This window comes from Hakea prostrata, chromosome 2, assembly GCF_041222555.1.
Source record: "Hakea prostrata isolate BN-2017 chromosome 2, UWA_Hpros_2, whole genome shotgun sequence".
Lineage (NCBI taxonomy): Eukaryota > Viridiplantae > Streptophyta > Magnoliopsida > Proteales > Proteaceae > Hakea > Hakea prostrata.
Window position 1 is genome coordinate 54,936,556 of NC_142601.1, and position 16,618 is coordinate 54,953,173.

General features: G+C 40.2%; 3 protein-coding genes across 3 annotated transcripts; all 3 read left to right on the forward strand.

Annotated features, from left to right (window-relative positions):
• Nucleotides 1-1,501: 1,501 nt before the first annotated feature.
• On the forward strand, nt 1,502-4,762 carry LOC149024961 (Tetratricopeptide repeat (TPR)-like superfamily protein). Its single transcript, XM_089145146.1, has one exon. It carries the CDS (start codon nt 1,965-1,967, stop codon nt 4,758-4,760), a length of 2,796 nt encoding a protein of 931 aa, XP_089001272.1. The 5' UTR covers nt 1,502-1,964; the 3' UTR covers nt 4,761-4,762.
• Nucleotides 4,763-4,785: 23 nt separating this feature from the next.
• On the forward strand, nt 4,786-11,050 carry LOC149024962 (Putative methyltransferase family protein). The gene is made up of 10 exons (XM_089145148.1): nt 4,786-4,854; nt 5,402-5,634; nt 5,754-5,861; nt 6,102-6,175; nt 6,301-6,403; nt 7,849-7,899; nt 9,499-9,652; nt 9,761-9,899; nt 10,429-10,534; nt 10,649-11,050. Exons 2-10 carry the CDS (start codon nt 5,439-5,441, stop codon nt 10,819-10,821), a joined length of 1,104 nt encoding a protein of 367 aa, XP_089001274.1. The 5' UTR covers nt 4,786-4,854; nt 5,402-5,438; the 3' UTR covers nt 10,822-11,050.
• Nucleotides 11,051-11,145: 95 nt separating this feature from the next.
• Nucleotides 11,146-16,211, forward strand: LOC149024963 (protein ROLLING AND ERECT LEAF 2-like). The gene is made up of 4 exons (XM_089145147.1): nt 11,146-12,656; nt 13,489-13,664; nt 14,136-14,359; nt 15,043-16,211. Exons 1-4 carry the CDS (start codon nt 11,681-11,683, stop codon nt 15,827-15,829), a joined length of 2,163 nt encoding a protein of 720 aa, XP_089001273.1. The 5' UTR covers nt 11,146-11,680; the 3' UTR covers nt 15,830-16,211.
• Nucleotides 16,212-16,618: the final 407 nt, after the last annotated feature.

Sequence of the window (16,618 nt, forward strand, 5' to 3'; positions counted from 1 at the left end):
TAAAGAAGGATGAATTTTTTTCTAGGGATCTGAGGTTTATCCGAACATGCTGATGCGTACCTCAACTAACTGCATTTGTAGGATAATTTCTATAGATAATAAGGGATACGGACCCGGGGCCAGCACAGCCAAAAATGTTCCTTGATAGGCTCCCGAGGTCTAGACATGACTAATTAAGTACAAATTATAATTGATGACCAAAACCCGGCAATGGTCAGATGTACAAGATGCCATTGACTCGGACGAAAAGAAATATAATACAATTTAACATAATATCAAGGGGGAGATCAAATTACAAATTATACCCATTGAAACCAATAAACCATCCCATCGAAAGAAAACCCCCGAAATGAGACCAAAACAGCACAGAAATCACCGCTATTCGATCGAAACCCGAAGACGGAAACAAATAGACAACCATACGAAACATCCAAAAACCAGATAGAGGGATAAACACGAGACGAGGAGAACTCTCGCAGGGATGAAAAGGAGACAGGCCAGGGAACACCCTCAACACCCAGGCCAGCCAGTGCCTCGCCCGAACCATGTTGTGAGGCAAGATGAAGACCCGGCTCTTGTCCCAACCATGGACGATGAAGAAGTAAAGGGAGGATTTGTTGAAGAAGATCAACGAAGAGGTGAGATTCTTTCTACCTCCGAGAGAAAGGGAAAAAGAAAAAAAGAGGGGAAAAAAAAAGGAAAAAGAGGAAAAAAGAAAAAAGAGAAAAGAAAAGGAAAAAAGGGAAAAAAAGGGGGGAGGGAAGGGAAGGGAAAGGAAACGAAAAAGGGAAAGAAAGGGAGGGGAAGAGGGGGAAAATGTTGGCCGGGGATTGGCAGGCCGGGGTCGGATAATTTAAATATACAGCGAGAGTGTTGTCCTTGACTCTAAAAAGATGGATTTATCTTAGTCGCCAAAAACTGATCACCCATAATTAATGAAAAATGGGTTTAGAATCTGATAGATCAAAGGGCCCTATATGTCAAATTAAAAAAAAATATTACATCTTTAAATATAAAAACAAAAATCTATGTTTATACTTGTCATTTATGTTTCAAATTTGAATTGGTTTCGAAAGCTAATGAAGGTATATTGTTATTCTCTCTTATTCTACCAAAAAAAGAAAAGTTATTCTCTCTTTTGAGTGGTGTTTATTAGGATTTAGGGCAAAGGGAGACGATTGTGGGTGATTTCTGGCAGAGGGAGGGGGAAGGCGAGGGCGTAGTCACTAGCAAGGGGGAGGGGCTACAATGGTGGGCAGTTTTTAACGAAGTGTTGATCGGTAACGATTAGATAGAAAAAGATAATTTAATCATTACACTACTAATTAAAGGAATTAGAAGTTATTTAACTCTCAAAATTTGAATGACAAAACAAAATCAAGTTCAAACAGTTATAAACTACAAATTTGAAGTGACTTGCCAACATTTATAAATTTGAAGTGAGTTACCAATAATGCTTTGACACTTAAAAAATTGTTCGGCCTTTCCGACCAATAAAGTACTAAACAAATCAAGGATTAAATCAGAAATCGTGAAAACGAAGAGCGGTGAAACCAGAAAGGCGGGAAAAAAAAAAACCAAACCCTAGATCTCCATAGAGCAAAGAACAAACAAATAAAACAGAAAATTATAGGAGAGCGACAAGCCAAGATCTTGAGATAATCGAAACGGAGAGGGAATAATGCCAGAACATACCATCGCTGTAACCAGAGAACCAAGATCCCGAATAGGAAAAGCAACCAGTGACTGGAAAGATCGAGATCACCACCCTCAGGACCACAAGGAGATCGAACCACTCACAAGGACGCAGGAGACACTAAAAACTGCTCACGGGAGGAGATCATCTCCTTGCTAGAGGGATCTAGCGCAGATATCCTTACTTCGAGGGGAAACCCAGACAGACAAAATTGCCTCGAAGACTAATAATCGTCAACGGCTCTAATAACTGAAACAAAGGAAAATAAATGTTCGCTGTGTCTAAACTCATCAGAATTGTATACCCATCTCAGTTTTCGTCCTACAACAGTCCCATACAACGCACATTTTGGTTCTGTTTTCCTGTATCATCAACTCTTTCCATATCAAAGGTATACTCCAAGTATTGTATGAGCTCTGCATCTATCTCTACTGCTCTCATCACGTTCGATAAATTGCCACAAAGAAGTGCGTCTTCTTATACTGTCTTCTTTTCTCATCCCTTCAATCTGATCAGGGGTTCAACTGACAGACCCAACCTGTTAAATGCGTTGACCAATCATTGTTTATCCGTGAAGGTAGGGGCTCTGGCAGATGTGCTTACTTCCACGTCTCTACTTGTTACCTATTCTAGAGCAGGTGACATCGGCTCTTCCTTGGTTCTGTTCGATGAAATGCTAAATAAAGATGTGATAGCTTGGAATGCAATGTTGACTGCTTGCAAAGATATTCAGTGGTTTCAAGCTGTCGTGGATATTTTCATGGACATGATGAAGCAAGGAACTGGATTTGATTCCACTACTCTGTTGATCATAATATCAACTTTGACCCGGATAAATGACATTAAACTGGGTTGGATTATCCATTGTTTAATCTTAAAGGCTGGCATGGATTCAGACATATTTCTTAGTAATGCTCTAATAGATCTGTATGCAAAGTGTGGGGACTTGGGCTCTTCAGAGACTGTGTTTGCAGCTATGAAATTTAAAGACATCACTTCGTGGAATTCTGTGATCCATGGATGTCTCCATAATTCCTTTCATAACAAATCATTAAATTATTTCAGGGAAATGGTTTGTTCTGGAGAAAGGGCAGATTATGTGAGTTTCTCGTCTGCTATTTCAGCATGCGGGTCTTCTGATGAGTTAGATGCAGGTCTTGTCATTCATGGATTGGGGATCAAGTTGGGTTATGGGGAGTCTTCCAGTATTTCTGTCTCAAATTCTCTTGTCTCGTTCTATTCACATTGTGGAGACCTTGAGGCTGCAGAGACAGTCTTCAGAGGAATGGTCTGTAAAGATGTCATTTCGTGGAATTCAATGCTTGAAGGATTTGCAGAGAATGGAATGATTCTGGAAGCTTTTGATCTTCTGCATGAAATGCAATTGATAGGGGCCATGCAACCTGATTCGGTGACACTAGTTACTGCTATTTCACTTTGTGCTGAGCTAAACCTCGTCCAGGAAGGAAGAGCTGTCCATGCATTCATGATTCGAAGAGAGATGGAGTTTGATTGCCTGCTGACAAACAACTTGATGGACATGTACTCAAAGTGCAGTAACGTAAAGTCAGCGGAGATCTTATTCCAGTACATGCCACAAAGGGATTTGGTCTCATGGAATACACTGATTGCTGGTTACTCTAAGAATGGGTGTGGGAGAGAAGCTCAAAATTTGTTGAAGGAACTACTCTGTCAGGGTCCTCAATGCAGCTTGGTGACTTTGTTGGCCATTCTTCCCTCCTGTGAATCTCCTGATGCTAATCTGTTTGGGAAGTTAATTCACTGTTGGCAACTGAAATTGGGATTCACAGATGACGTTTTTACCACAAATGCCCTGATGTTTATGTACATCAAATGTGGAAACTTGGCAGATTCTTTGTCATTGTTGCAGAGTATTTCGGTGGTAGCAGATCTGGCTTCTTGGAATACTATTATTGTTGGCTGCACACAAACTGGTAATTTTTGGAAATCCTTAGAAATTTTCAGCCTAATGCGGAGAGAAACCAATATTAGTCCTGACTCAATCACTCTTGTTAGTACTATATCAGCATGTGGGAATCTCAATTTGTTATTTTTAGGTACACTGCTACATGGTCTCGCTTTAAAAACCTCAATGCTTTCACAAGTTAGAGTGATGAATGCAATGTTATCCATGTATAATAGATGTGGGGACATTGCAAGTGCCAGTTTAGTTTTCGACTCTTCTCCCTACCTTAATCCATGTTCTTGGGATTGTATGATATCTGGCTTTTCTCAGAATAAAAATGGTGGGAAAGCACTAGAACTATTAAGGTGTCATGAATTTAAACCAACTGAAATTACTATCGTCAGTGCTCTCTCTGCTTGTAGTCAACTTGGAGCTCTAAGACATGGGAGGCAAATCCATGGACTTGCAGTTCGTTTTGGATACCACTGGAATCCTTTTGTAAGTGCGGCCCTTGTGGATATGTATAGCAAATGTGGAAGACTAGATATTTCCATTCAGATATTCCAAGACTCACCAAAGAAATCTGTTGCCTCCTGGAACTCATTGATTGCTGCATATGGCTTCCATAGTAAGGGTAGGAAAGCAATCAAACTTTTCCATGAGATGCATGAGTCAGGGATTAGAGCAACTAAGAGCACATTTGTGGGTCTTTTATCAGCCTGCAGCCACACCGGGCTTATTGACGATGGTTACTGGTTCTACAACCATATGTTGGATAAATTTGGGGTGGAACCGGCTACTGAGCATCATGTTTGTATGGTTGATATGCTTGGTCGAGCTGGGAGGCTTGATGAGGCTTATGAGTTCATCAAACAAATGCCAACAGTTCCTGCTTCAGGTGTCTGGGGTGCTCTGCTAGGTTCATGCAACTATCACGGAGATCTCAAGATGGGAAAACAGGTAGCAGAACATCTCTTCACCTTTGAACCTGAAAATGCTGGGTACTATGTTTCACTATCCAATATGTACATGACTGCTGGAAGATGGAATGATGCGGTGGAGGTTCGAAGAATGATTCAAGATAAAGGACTAAAGAAGCCATCAGGTAGCAGTCTAATTGATGTATATTCAAGGTGACAGCCATCGACATGCATGCTCCAAGAAGCCTTGGGTTTCTTGACAAGAGAATGCATCTAACCAAGATGATGACTATTTAAATCTAGATTTCCAGGTATGAACTCTCTCCCCCCTCTGTGGAAATATATTTGAGAAAATGATAAATTTGTGAATTCTTCTCATCAAGCAAGTTGGAAATGTTATCAACACCTGTTTGATTACATATATGAAGAATCTCAATTGGTATAAACCTCTGAGCAGAGAATGGAACCATTCTGATAATTTAGGAAATGAGCAAACTCTCTTGGTAGCGTTGACTTGGTTAGAGGCGGATCAAATGACCTTGAAATTACTTTAGGGGCAGCTGTGATGTGTAATCATAAGATAATCGAAGACTAAAAAATCAAATAAGAATCACAAGATAATCAAAATTAGATGAAATAAAGACTAAAATTTCACCAGATGCCTACAAAACTCCTTTCCAATCAAACCAAGCTAGTATTCGAGTCAATCCAAACCAAACCGACCAAGTTCGACCGGTCTGACCTGCCCTGAACTTAGGCACCTTCTCTTTTGGGACCCCCACCTGGCACCTGGTGTGGAATTTCCGTTATTTATTTATTTTTCCTGAACTTTGAACTCCTGAAGTTTCCTTCGGCTAGGAAAGGAAACGGGTATAGGGTACTGCTCGGTGGCTCAATGGAATACGAAGAAACGAAACTACCAGCATCTCTCCCACCGTCGTCTTCAGAAAAAGGAGAAGAAACAGCAGAACCATCGACGCTATTTAACCGTGGCGATCGCGAGGAGCATGTGATGAGCGAGGTTCACTTGGGCTGTCCTCCTCGTTCGCCAGGGCCCCATATCTCCTGCTTCACCTTCCAAATCCCTCACGGTTAGCTTCTCACACGATTCCCGCTTGCTTATGCGATCTCCACTACCGAGTGGAACTCAACTAGGTGAAAAATGATGAGGCTAATCTTGCTTTTGATTGCTTGAACAATTGTGGGCTAGGTCCCAAGAATCATGGTAGTGCTGATCTTGTCAAATTGGAAAGAGCTTCAACATGCCCAGAGATTAGTTTCGATGGAGACGGTGATCTTGTTCTACCACGACGAAGCAGTAAGTTCTCGTTGCGTTTCTGTGTCATATTTCTTTCCACAGATTCCATTATCCACCCCCATCATCTCCTGTATGGGTAAGTACATCGATTAGAATGGTATTTTAGCGCAGTAATTAAACAGATACGTGCACTGGATGCCATGTTTTATTTACATTATGGTTCCAGATTGATGCTTCCATCTTTCAGGAAGGACTGAAATGCTACAACCTTTTTTCCTATTTTTATATTTAAATATGCAGAACCATCTAACAATAGTTCTGGAGTGATTATCCAGCATAATATCACATCATCAATCCCCAATGTCGGATTGCAAGTAATGAATGGTTTCTCCTGATATCCTTTTAATTTTCCCTGAAAAAAAAATGGTTATCGGATTAAATGTTTCTTTTCTAAGTCTTTACTGTTCGTGTGTCATCACATTGTCTCTTTTCCCTTCAGGTATGGAGGGCTGAGTTGGCATTAGCTGATTTTGTGCTGCATACAGTGTTTACATCGTCGGACTTTGATGGAGTTGTTTCATTAGAACTTGGCGCAGGAACAGGTACCATAATCAATTGTGCCAATACAAGACATTTTCTTACTAATTTCAGTGAGTGATATGCATTGTGATTCAATTGTATATAGTGACATGAGTTCCTGATTGTAATTGGGAGCCATTGAAGGGAGGTCGTCACTGCTGGACTTATATTTGGATCAGTCAGTATATCACATGTTTTGAAATATTACTAGACATTTAAGAGCACTAAAGCAGATGTGGCGTAATTTCAGTTTACAAGAACTTAATCTAGTTTTTCCTTAATTTCCTGTAGTAAATATAAATATCTGAAGGTTTTTACTGTTTTTATAGACTTAACTGATGGTAACTTGTTCCAGCTTTCCCTATGATCAGTTCCACCTTTTCTGATTGCCCCCGACTCCCTGTATCCTGCGACTTTTCATTTTCCAAGGTTTCATGGTTTTGCCCATGAAAATACTCGCATAATGCTTGACTACTGTTGCTCGTGCATAGCCATATCATCCATGGGAGAGGTATTCTGAACCATGGAGATTTGCTTACCATGTATACATCCTGTTTGCTTTCAAACCAAGTTCCTGGCACGTGCTTTAGTTTGTCTTCTGTGAAGGTATTGGATTTGCATGAAAAGGAAGGAGGCAACATGCATCTTACTCAAGTAGGGGCACAATAGAAGCCTCGAGTTTATTGTTCCGGTGATTGTAGTTCCCCAGGGAGTAGAAGGACCTTCTTATTTGCTTATGGACTTGCTTGGTTACTTCCAAGCAGTTGGACAGGTCAGTAAATTGGAGTCTACGTAAGGAGATGAGCTTCATCAGATGGCATCCTCTCCTGATGGTTACGTCAAAGTGATCTTAGTGGAAGATCAGTTAGGAGAAGTCTGGAAGAAATCAGAGTTGCAGAGGGGGAGAGAGAAGAAATTGCATTAGAAAAGAAACAGTTTTTTTTCCTTTTTTTTTTTTTTTTTTTTTTTTGGGGGGGGGGGGGGGGACTGGGGGAAGAAAATCTCACATGCACAGCCTGAAAACCTTAACAAGGGAGCAAACTAATGCTAACAAATGGATCAGACTTTCTTAATTGACTGCATAATAGATTATTACCTAAATAAAATAAGATCCTAATATATCCTACTAGACCAATACTCAAACTGGACCCAGTTCACCTCCATGTGGATACCAACTGGGTTTGGCTCAATATTTGGCATTATATCTGCATCAGAACCTAGACAGATCTGATCGGTTCAAGTTTATCTTCTCATTATTCTAACAGTGACTGAATCATTCCCTAAAATTATTGACAGTTGTCTGTATCTTGATAGCCCTTACACAGCTCCTTTTCGACTGGTTCAACTGGCCCTCCTAAATGCCAGTACATCGCTGCCTGAAGTTTCATCCTTGTTTCCTGATCTTGGCAGTATTTTATCTCAAAAGCAAAATTATAATATTCTTTCATTTATTTTTCTGTCTTTTCAGGGTTCGTTGGCATATTGTTAGCACGTGTTGCCAAGACTGTTTTCATTACAGGTATGTTTATGATGAGAACTTATTCACACTAGGTTAACTGATGCCATTCCCTTTCCATTCTTGTATTTCCAGGATGAAGATTCTGATTCCTGGAATCTGCAATGTGATAATACTTTCTTTAATTTATTCTTTTTTATTCAATTGCATACTTTTATTGCATATGGAACTCTGGCTAGGTAATATGAGAAAATAATAACTCTAAATTAAGGATGTGAGGGATTCCCCTTTTTTTCTTCTTGGGTGTCTGACTGCATTAAAGCTGAAGTAGGAACACATACAATGGAAAACAATCAAGAACTACAAAACACAGATAGAACTTCAAGATATGAAAGAGCCAAAATCCACAACTAAACTCCATTCTGGTTCCAACTAAGATGTTGACTGTTGTTTTGAAGAAACAGAGTCTTTATCTGGATGAAGGCTTCTTGATTTGTCAAACACATGTGAAAAAGTTACTAATTATTCCTTTTTCCTTTTATTTCTCCCATGTTCTTAACTTTGAAATAAGAAGTTATTGAGTGATTGGAATGTTTAAAATGCTTTTGATGATCGCTGCTGAATTATATGATTTTGTTCCACACAGAGCAATTGAATGTCAATGAAAATAGAGGAATCAATATGACTTGGATGATCAAATTTGGAAAACTCAAGCAATAAACTGTAGTATAGCTTGTTGAATACTATAAATAGTTGGAAATAACTTTGTAGAATTACTTGCTTGTTTGATGTTCCATATTTAGAACAAACCACAAGGATTAGTCACTAACAGAGGCAAGCAGTTTGTCAGTTCAAGGGCCTGCCCAACAAGATTACCCATTTACTTAAAACAAGGTGAGGCCTTTTTTTAGGGAGAGTCACCAACAAGGAGTTGGACCAAGGATGACATACAAAAGACGACCTGCAGAAGGGCAAGGCTATTGATCTGTTGATTCACTCATGGCACAACGAATGAAAATGGAAAGGTTGAACTCTATTTCAGAGCCTTCCTCTTGGGGAGCATCATGGGGCGGTCCTTTCTCACTTGCTGTATATTCTAGGCACTCTTACATCCACTATTGGGGATCATCTTAATTCTCTCTCGGATGTATTGGTGGCTACTAACCATGGAGAAGCTTCTTCCATTGCATAGTTGTGCCATGATGCACCTTAGAGCGTGTTCTGAAGATTAAACATAATGAGCTCAAACTGCCAAAGAGGCTCCATATACCAGGCAATCAATGCAAATTCTTTTGGCAAGTACGAGAATCCTGTTCTCGGATATCTCTGTCAAAGTTTGTTGCGGATTTGCAAGTTAATACAAAATATTTAGATTTTCCTTCAACATCACTGTAATAGCTTTTTATTTCTTCTTGAGTGTCCTAGCAAGAACTAGCAACTACATTCTTTTTTTGGTTAACACTGACTACATTAAGTTCACTGCTTTCCTCTCTTTATGTCTAATTACCATTAGGTTTCCCTCTTTACCCTTTTGTTGTCTTGTGGTCAATGCTTGCACTATCGTGAGGAATACATGGTCCAAAATTTGTCTCTAGCTCTGATTGAATCATTGTTTTTCATAAACACTTGTGGATTGATGCTATCCTCTGTATTTGCTGCCAGACCATGGTGTTGAAATCCTTGATAACTGTTCTGCTAATGTTCAACTCAACTCTAAGATATTTAGTAATCAAACTTCAGTCTATGTGCGTGAACTTGATTGGAAGAAGTCATGGCCCCCTACTGTTGGGGTTGATAAATTTTCCTCTGAAAACAGGTGAAGTCTTTGTTGCAGTTCAAAGTTTTTGTATCTGTTGATCATATGTATCTTCTAAAATTCCCAGCTAAATGACATTCTTAAATTAACTTTGTCATCCCTGTACAGATATGTGTGGACCCCATTAGAAATTGAAGTAGCTCAGGAAGCTTCACTGATCTTAGCTGCTGATGTGGTTTACATTGATGACCTGACCGATGCACTTTTCAACACCTTAGAGAAATTAATGTCTCAGGGTTCTGAAAAGGTAATATTAAACTTGACAAGCTTGCAAAAGGAATCCTTGAGCTGAAACAGAAGATGTTACCTTCTCTCTCTCTCTCCCTCCCTCTCATTGCCTAATCAGGAGGTTCAAAACAGTGAACTCTTTTTTTCCCCTTTTATGGTGTAAATTTGAAACAAGGAAATGTCCTGCAAGGGTTTTGCTTGCAAGATTCACATATGAAATATTAAACTGAAAGTTACTGGCAGAATGTCTGTTGAGTACCTAGTTTTTGCTTTACTTTTTCCTTTTGACTACTTGACATAGCAAGAGGATATTTTCATGTTTAAGATTGTCTAATGGGGTCACTCCCCTTCCATGTAAAGATAAACAAAGATGGTCTGGCAGGGTAAGCTTTATTTGCAGAGATATCTGAGGTGGGGTGATGGAATCTTTGTTCCTGAGGAGATTGGGCTTTTGGTATTTGTATGCCTGGCAGACAGGCAGCATAATTTCTCTTTTCTCTTGATAAAATAGTCCTCTACCTAGAATTGATTTTGGTTTCTGCTTTCAGGTGTTATACTTGGCATTAGAAAAGCGCTACAACTTCAGTCTCTCTGATCTTGATATTGTTGCAAATGGATATTCACATTTCCTAAGTTATTTGAGAGAAGAAAGAGGTATGCTCTCTTTTACCATATAGATAGACAGACAGGGCCACCAGAGCTTGTTGCATGTTTATTGTCTTGTTTTGAGTTCTAAACTTTAAACATGATATGGATTTGATGATGCAGAGTGTATGGAGCTCAAAGACGGATTATTTCCATGTTTTGTTGGCAAGCGCATTGATCTTGCAAAGATCCCTCAATATGTGAGAGAGTATGAGAGAGGAAGTGATGTGGAGATTTGGCAAATTAAGTATGTTAACTCCAGACAGAGCAGAAAACTGTCATGTCTAGCTGAGTGATCTGTATTTGAGTACACCTTAGGATTTTTGTTATAAATTCAGTGTAAACAGATTTTAATTTATGCTTATTAGCAAAAGCCGGTTAAATCATGGTTTTAAGTTTTGGTGTCGCATTGGCTCGTATGAGCAGATATATCGATTTCAATCTAGATTGGCTGGCCGAAAGCTGTGGTCCTTTTTTCAATTTACGTATTAGATTGTCCAAGCAGAATTATATTAGTATATCGATACTTTGTGGCCCACTTAATTCGCATGCTATATATTCAGAATTGGAAGTTTCAAAGCTTATATAATATATATAATATGAAAAAACTACAAAATATACTGGAAAAAAGTTTCTTAGTTTCGTTGGATCGTTGGGCAATGTGCCTTGAAGGGTAAGATTCTTCGTACAGGAACGGACCATGTTGAAGCTTTGTATCTAGTGAGGCTGCCAGCAATTAGAGGGGCCGCTTTTTCCCACAGTAACCTTCCCTCGTGGACCCTTTCGTTTAATGATCGCAATTTTGAATCGGAGCTTTTCTTCTTTCTGGGTTTTAAGGAGAAATTCTTCACTTCACTGCAATTCACTGAGAGGGCTTTTGTTTAATTCAGTTTCTATTTCTGATCTCTGAAGTCCTTCTTCTTGTTGTTGTTGTTGTTGTTGTTGTTGCTACTGCTGCTCAAGTGGACCAGTCAGAGAGAATTTTAATCCTTGTCATCATCACCTGTGATGTGGGTCTCGATTACAATTTCACTTCTCCTTGGTCACTTCTGAGTATATAGAGTGATCTTATATTCTAAATGTTGAATTCCTCCGCATCTGATACTGCAAAACCAGAAAATATCATTAGCTTTATCATCTTCAGAAGATCTGAATATGGGTTGCACACAGTCAACGATCGAGAACGAAGAAGCCGTGGCTCGATGCAGGGAGCGCAGGCAATTGATGCGAAGCGCCGTCACCGCCCGCAACGGCTTCGCTGCTGCCCACTCCGCCTACACGGTATCCCTCAAGAACACCGGTGCGGCCCTTAGTGACTACGGCCAGATGGAGGGGCATGCCCCACGCCCTTCTCAACCCGTCGCTCAACCCCCAATTGTAACACTCCCTCCTGCTCCACCTCCGCTCCCCAATTACCCCCCTCAACCTCCTCTGCAACGCGCTGCAACCATGCCTGAATTCGCTATTCCCAAGTTTGATCCTAGACCTTCCGAGCCCATTCAAGAAGAAGATGATGAAGAAGACGAGATCGAAGAGAGCGACTCCCACCTTATACGCCGTGGAAGTGTTAGGACTGCCCAACCCGAACCGGAGACTCCCCCACCACCGCCTTCCCCACCTCGTACTCCCCCCTTGACCAACCCTGACCCACCTCTCCCACCGGATTCCAAGGACAATCCCTATGATTTCTTCTTTTCGGTTGACATGCCTGGATCGACCTTGGGTTACTCTAATGAAATCAGACCTCAAAACGATGCCAGTGGCAGCAGGGATTACGTCGATGAGCGTTATAACAGGAAGGAAGCTGTCGTTGATGGTGGTGAGGTTAAAAGTAAAGGTGATACGGACACAGTTAAACCTCAGACCCCCATGAAAGAGGTTGAACCAGAACCAGAGGCAGTAAAGCCACAGCCGTTGAAGAAGTCAAAGCAACCGGTTCCTTGGGAAGCTGATGCACCCGACACTCCTGAGGCTAAGAGAGTGACTAAGTCTGGCCCAACTGTTAGTTTGTCGCAGGTATTGAACGAACTGGACGATCATTTCCTTGAGGCATCAAAGAGTGCCCATGAAGTGTCGAACATGCTGGAGGCTAACCGCTTGCACTTCCACTCTAATTTTGCTGATAATCGAGGTATCTTCTTTTTCTCTTCCTCTCACTCTCTTTTTTTCTTAACTTGTACTATCGATAGACATCCTAGCTGCGTAATTTGCTATTTCAGATTACTCCATTTGCCTTCATAGACGACTTGTGTATTGCATTGCTCAACATTTCCTTGGACATGATGATTGTGTTTTGAACTTTGAAGTCTAACTAGTGGCTTGAGAATTGGGAATGGTATCAAAGTGGTCACGGTTGATCCTGATCCTAACTATTCAAATCCAAAAATTCTAGAAATTCCCGGTTTTTGTATTTGAGAACAAATCTGAAGTTTTTGAAGACAGATTCTGGCTGGTGCTTTCCGTACCAGAATTACCAGGAAGCAATTGCCCATTTTAAAACCCGGTATTTACCCTATGCCACCTCCTCTGTCCCATCCTCCAGATGGGAGTCTGCAGGCTGTGAATGTATAGAATCTCTTGCTGCTACCAACGACCCAAATGACTTGAGAGTGTCACTCCCTTTAGTCATTTTACCAAATATATCTCCACATTTTTCCTGTTCTCTCTTCTTTTTTTTTTTGGGGGGGGGGGGGGGTGTGTGTGATCTCCACATTTTTCCTGTTCTCTCTTTTTTTTTTTTTTTTTTTTTTGGGGGGGGGTGTGTGTGTGTGTGTGTGTGCGGGACTGAGGTATAGAAAAGTTAATTCTGGTCATTTCTCTGGGTCCAGATATATTTATTGCTATGTTTTGTAGATATCATCAGTTTTCTATTCAGTGACGAGCTTTGTTATTTTACCAAATTAAGACAACAGAGGTGTTGCTTCTTGATTGAAGTATAATTAATCCCAATACTCTTTTTTCAGGACACATTGACCATTCTGCAAGGGTTATGCGTGTTATTACATGGAATAGGTCCTTCCGGGGCTTGCCTAATGCTGATGATGGAAAGTTTGATTTTGATACGGAAGAACAGGAAACTCATGCAACCGTGTTGGATAAGTTGTTAGCTTGGGAAAAAAAACTTTATGATGAAGTCAAGGTGTGCCGCTTGTCTATATTTTTTCAAGTATTTTGGTTGTTTACCCTTTTCTCTTTCGTTTGCTTTTGAGGGATTCACACTTTCTCCTCATTTGTTGTTCTGACCACATATTTCTTTTATGTGTAGCATGGGAATGTATATAGCTCTAGGTTCTAAGTTGGGGCTTTTCTAACTTAACTTATTGATGCTTCAGTAAGGTGCTTCTCCAAAGGTTTTGCACTGCTCAATGACATTCCTCATATTTCATGAGGGGAATATATAATCTCATAATCACCTCCTGTTAAAACTGCATTATTGATGATTCTTTTAATGTGCATATGTCAGCTGTGTTTGGATATGTCTTGAAACCTCATTCCACCACCTCCCCTTCTTTCTTCTTCTCTTAGGGGTTATCTCTTACTTCTCAAATTTAGTTGCTTTGGTGTAAGTGAATGCCCATGCTTACAGTGATTTTTAACCCATGTTGATCAGGCTGGTGAGCTCATGAAACTTGAGTATGAGAGAAAGGTTGCTTTGCTGAATAAGCAAAAGAAGCGGGGACCAAATTCTGACACAGTGGAGAAAACAAAAGCAGCAGTAAGTCATTTGCATACCAGATACATTGTTGACATGCAGTCCCTGGATTCAACCGTGGCAGAAATAAACCGATTACGTGATGGTCAGTTGTACCCAAAGCTTGTGGAACTTGTTGAGGGGTAAGTTGCTGTGCTGAAATAATCTATATAGAATTTAGAGAGATTTTCTTTTTTTCTCCTATGTATCTCAGTGATAAAGAAATCTGGATCGTCTCTAAATTAACTCCATTCTTTTCTTGGCTGCTCATTGTTTTCAATGCCAATTATTGTATTTTTTGTTGATGATTCCTTTCATATTTTCTGTAATATCCAAGGGACCGGTTGCTATTTCAACTGTAGTTAGTATGGTTCTGGTATGTCTGTTGACCGCATATCATTCAGCCATCTGAATTGGTCTTTATCTTATGTCTCACTTTCTAATCCAAAGAGGAGAAGTCAAAATAATGGAAGGGAAAGAAGAAAAGGGAGAAAGATTGCTTTTTTTTTTTTTTGGGCTGGGGGGGGGGTTTGTTGTGTGTTGAGGAGCTTAAGAGAAAGAACGTAAGAAGGGGACTTGATTCCTACCAAGTATATCACTTATATATCTTCTCATTTCTGTAAATAATTTGCTATAGATACCTTCTGCATATTGTATTTAGGAACTGTTCTGTTTCCTTTGGATGCTTAGGAATCATAAGCATTTGCTTCTCATGGCATGTAAAATTCCTTGGAAAAATGCTATATTCGTAGTTATATTATATGACATCTGTATCAAGTGTCCAGAGCCCTAATCTGAATCATAAGTTTTTGCCTGTGGATCACAGGATGGCCAAGATGTGGGAGACAATGTACATACATCATGAGAAACAGCTGAAAATTTCTGCAGAACTCAGATCCCTTGACCTTTCCCAAGCTCCCAAAGAAACTAATGAGCAACACCATAAGCGCACTGTGCAGCTGTGCCATGCGGTCGAGGAGTGGCATACACATTTCCAGAGTCTGATGACCCAACAAAAACAGTACATAAGAACTCTATACAGTTGGTTGAAACTGAATCTAGTCCCTATCGAGAGTAGCTTGAAGGAGAAAGTGTCATCCCCACCAAGAGTTCCTCAGCCCCCAATCCTGACCTTTCTGCGTGCCTGGAATGACCATTTCGAGAAGCTTACTGATGCGCTAGCCGGGTCACAAATAGGAAGTTTTGCTGCTGTTGTTGATACCATCGAGGTAATGCAACAGGAAGAGTTTAAACTGAAAGTAAGATGTCTCGAGACCCGGAAAGAGCTTGCACGTAAAGAACGGACATTCACAGAATGGCGGGAGAAGTATTTGCAGCGAAAAACACCATCAGATGAGATGGAGTCAGAGAGGGCAGATGATCCAAATTATAAGGATCCTATCCTAGAGAGGCAGTTTGTTGTGGAGGCCATGAAGAGGCGATTGGAAGAGGAATTGGAAGAGCACCAGAAACAATGTAGGGTTGTGAGGGACAAATCATTGCAGAATCTCAAGATGCAGTTGCCTGATCTTTTCAGAGTCTTGGCGGAGTTTGCGCATGATTGTTCCCGTATGTACAAGAACGTGAGGTCCGTTGCGGGAGGACCAGCCTGATTATATCTAGATGATGTATTTTTCGAAACATCCTCTCAGCAAAAATTGTCCTCAATCTTTGCTTGTGCAGAAGCTTTCGGCGCCTGATTTGCCCTTTTATGGCTTACATATACATAGATCCATTCGATCACATTTAGTTATGACTAGCATTTGTTCGGATACGTAAATTATATATTTATTTTTATACCATTCATGTTGTCAGCACCAGTCCCCATATCAATGGTAGGCAGTACTGCCTGTATTTAGTAAAATTGAATATGATAGATTGGCCAAACAGGGCTTGTATTCTCGAAATGTATTATGTATATGATACTATGTTTTTGATTATATTAATATTGATATTTGTGCTTAAAGATATAACAGTTACTTCCAGTTTGGAAAATTTTATCATTTCACAAATGTTTTCATAAGCAAAAATTGAATAGCTCTATAGAATATCTGTATTTTAAGTGGATAAAATGGCACCGACTGGAATCCAAACAAGAGCAGGAACTGGCGGTTTGCTACAGAACACCTCATGAAGTGACTGGAGGGAGATGCAGACTATAAAAGAAAAGAAAATTAGATGAACTGTTTCTATAAGATGCTTTGTCAGAGGAAAGTGACAAGTGGACGAGTCATTCCATAGCATAGTAGGATGCCAGCTTGTACTGGAAATGGTTAGATGAACTGTTTTTATAAGATGCTTTGTCAGGGGTAAGTCTTATGTTCCACAGCGGACGATTTCCCCCCTCTTTTGTTGTAGTTGAAAGTTGAAACTGACTCCCTTAAGCATTGGCAGAAGGTGAA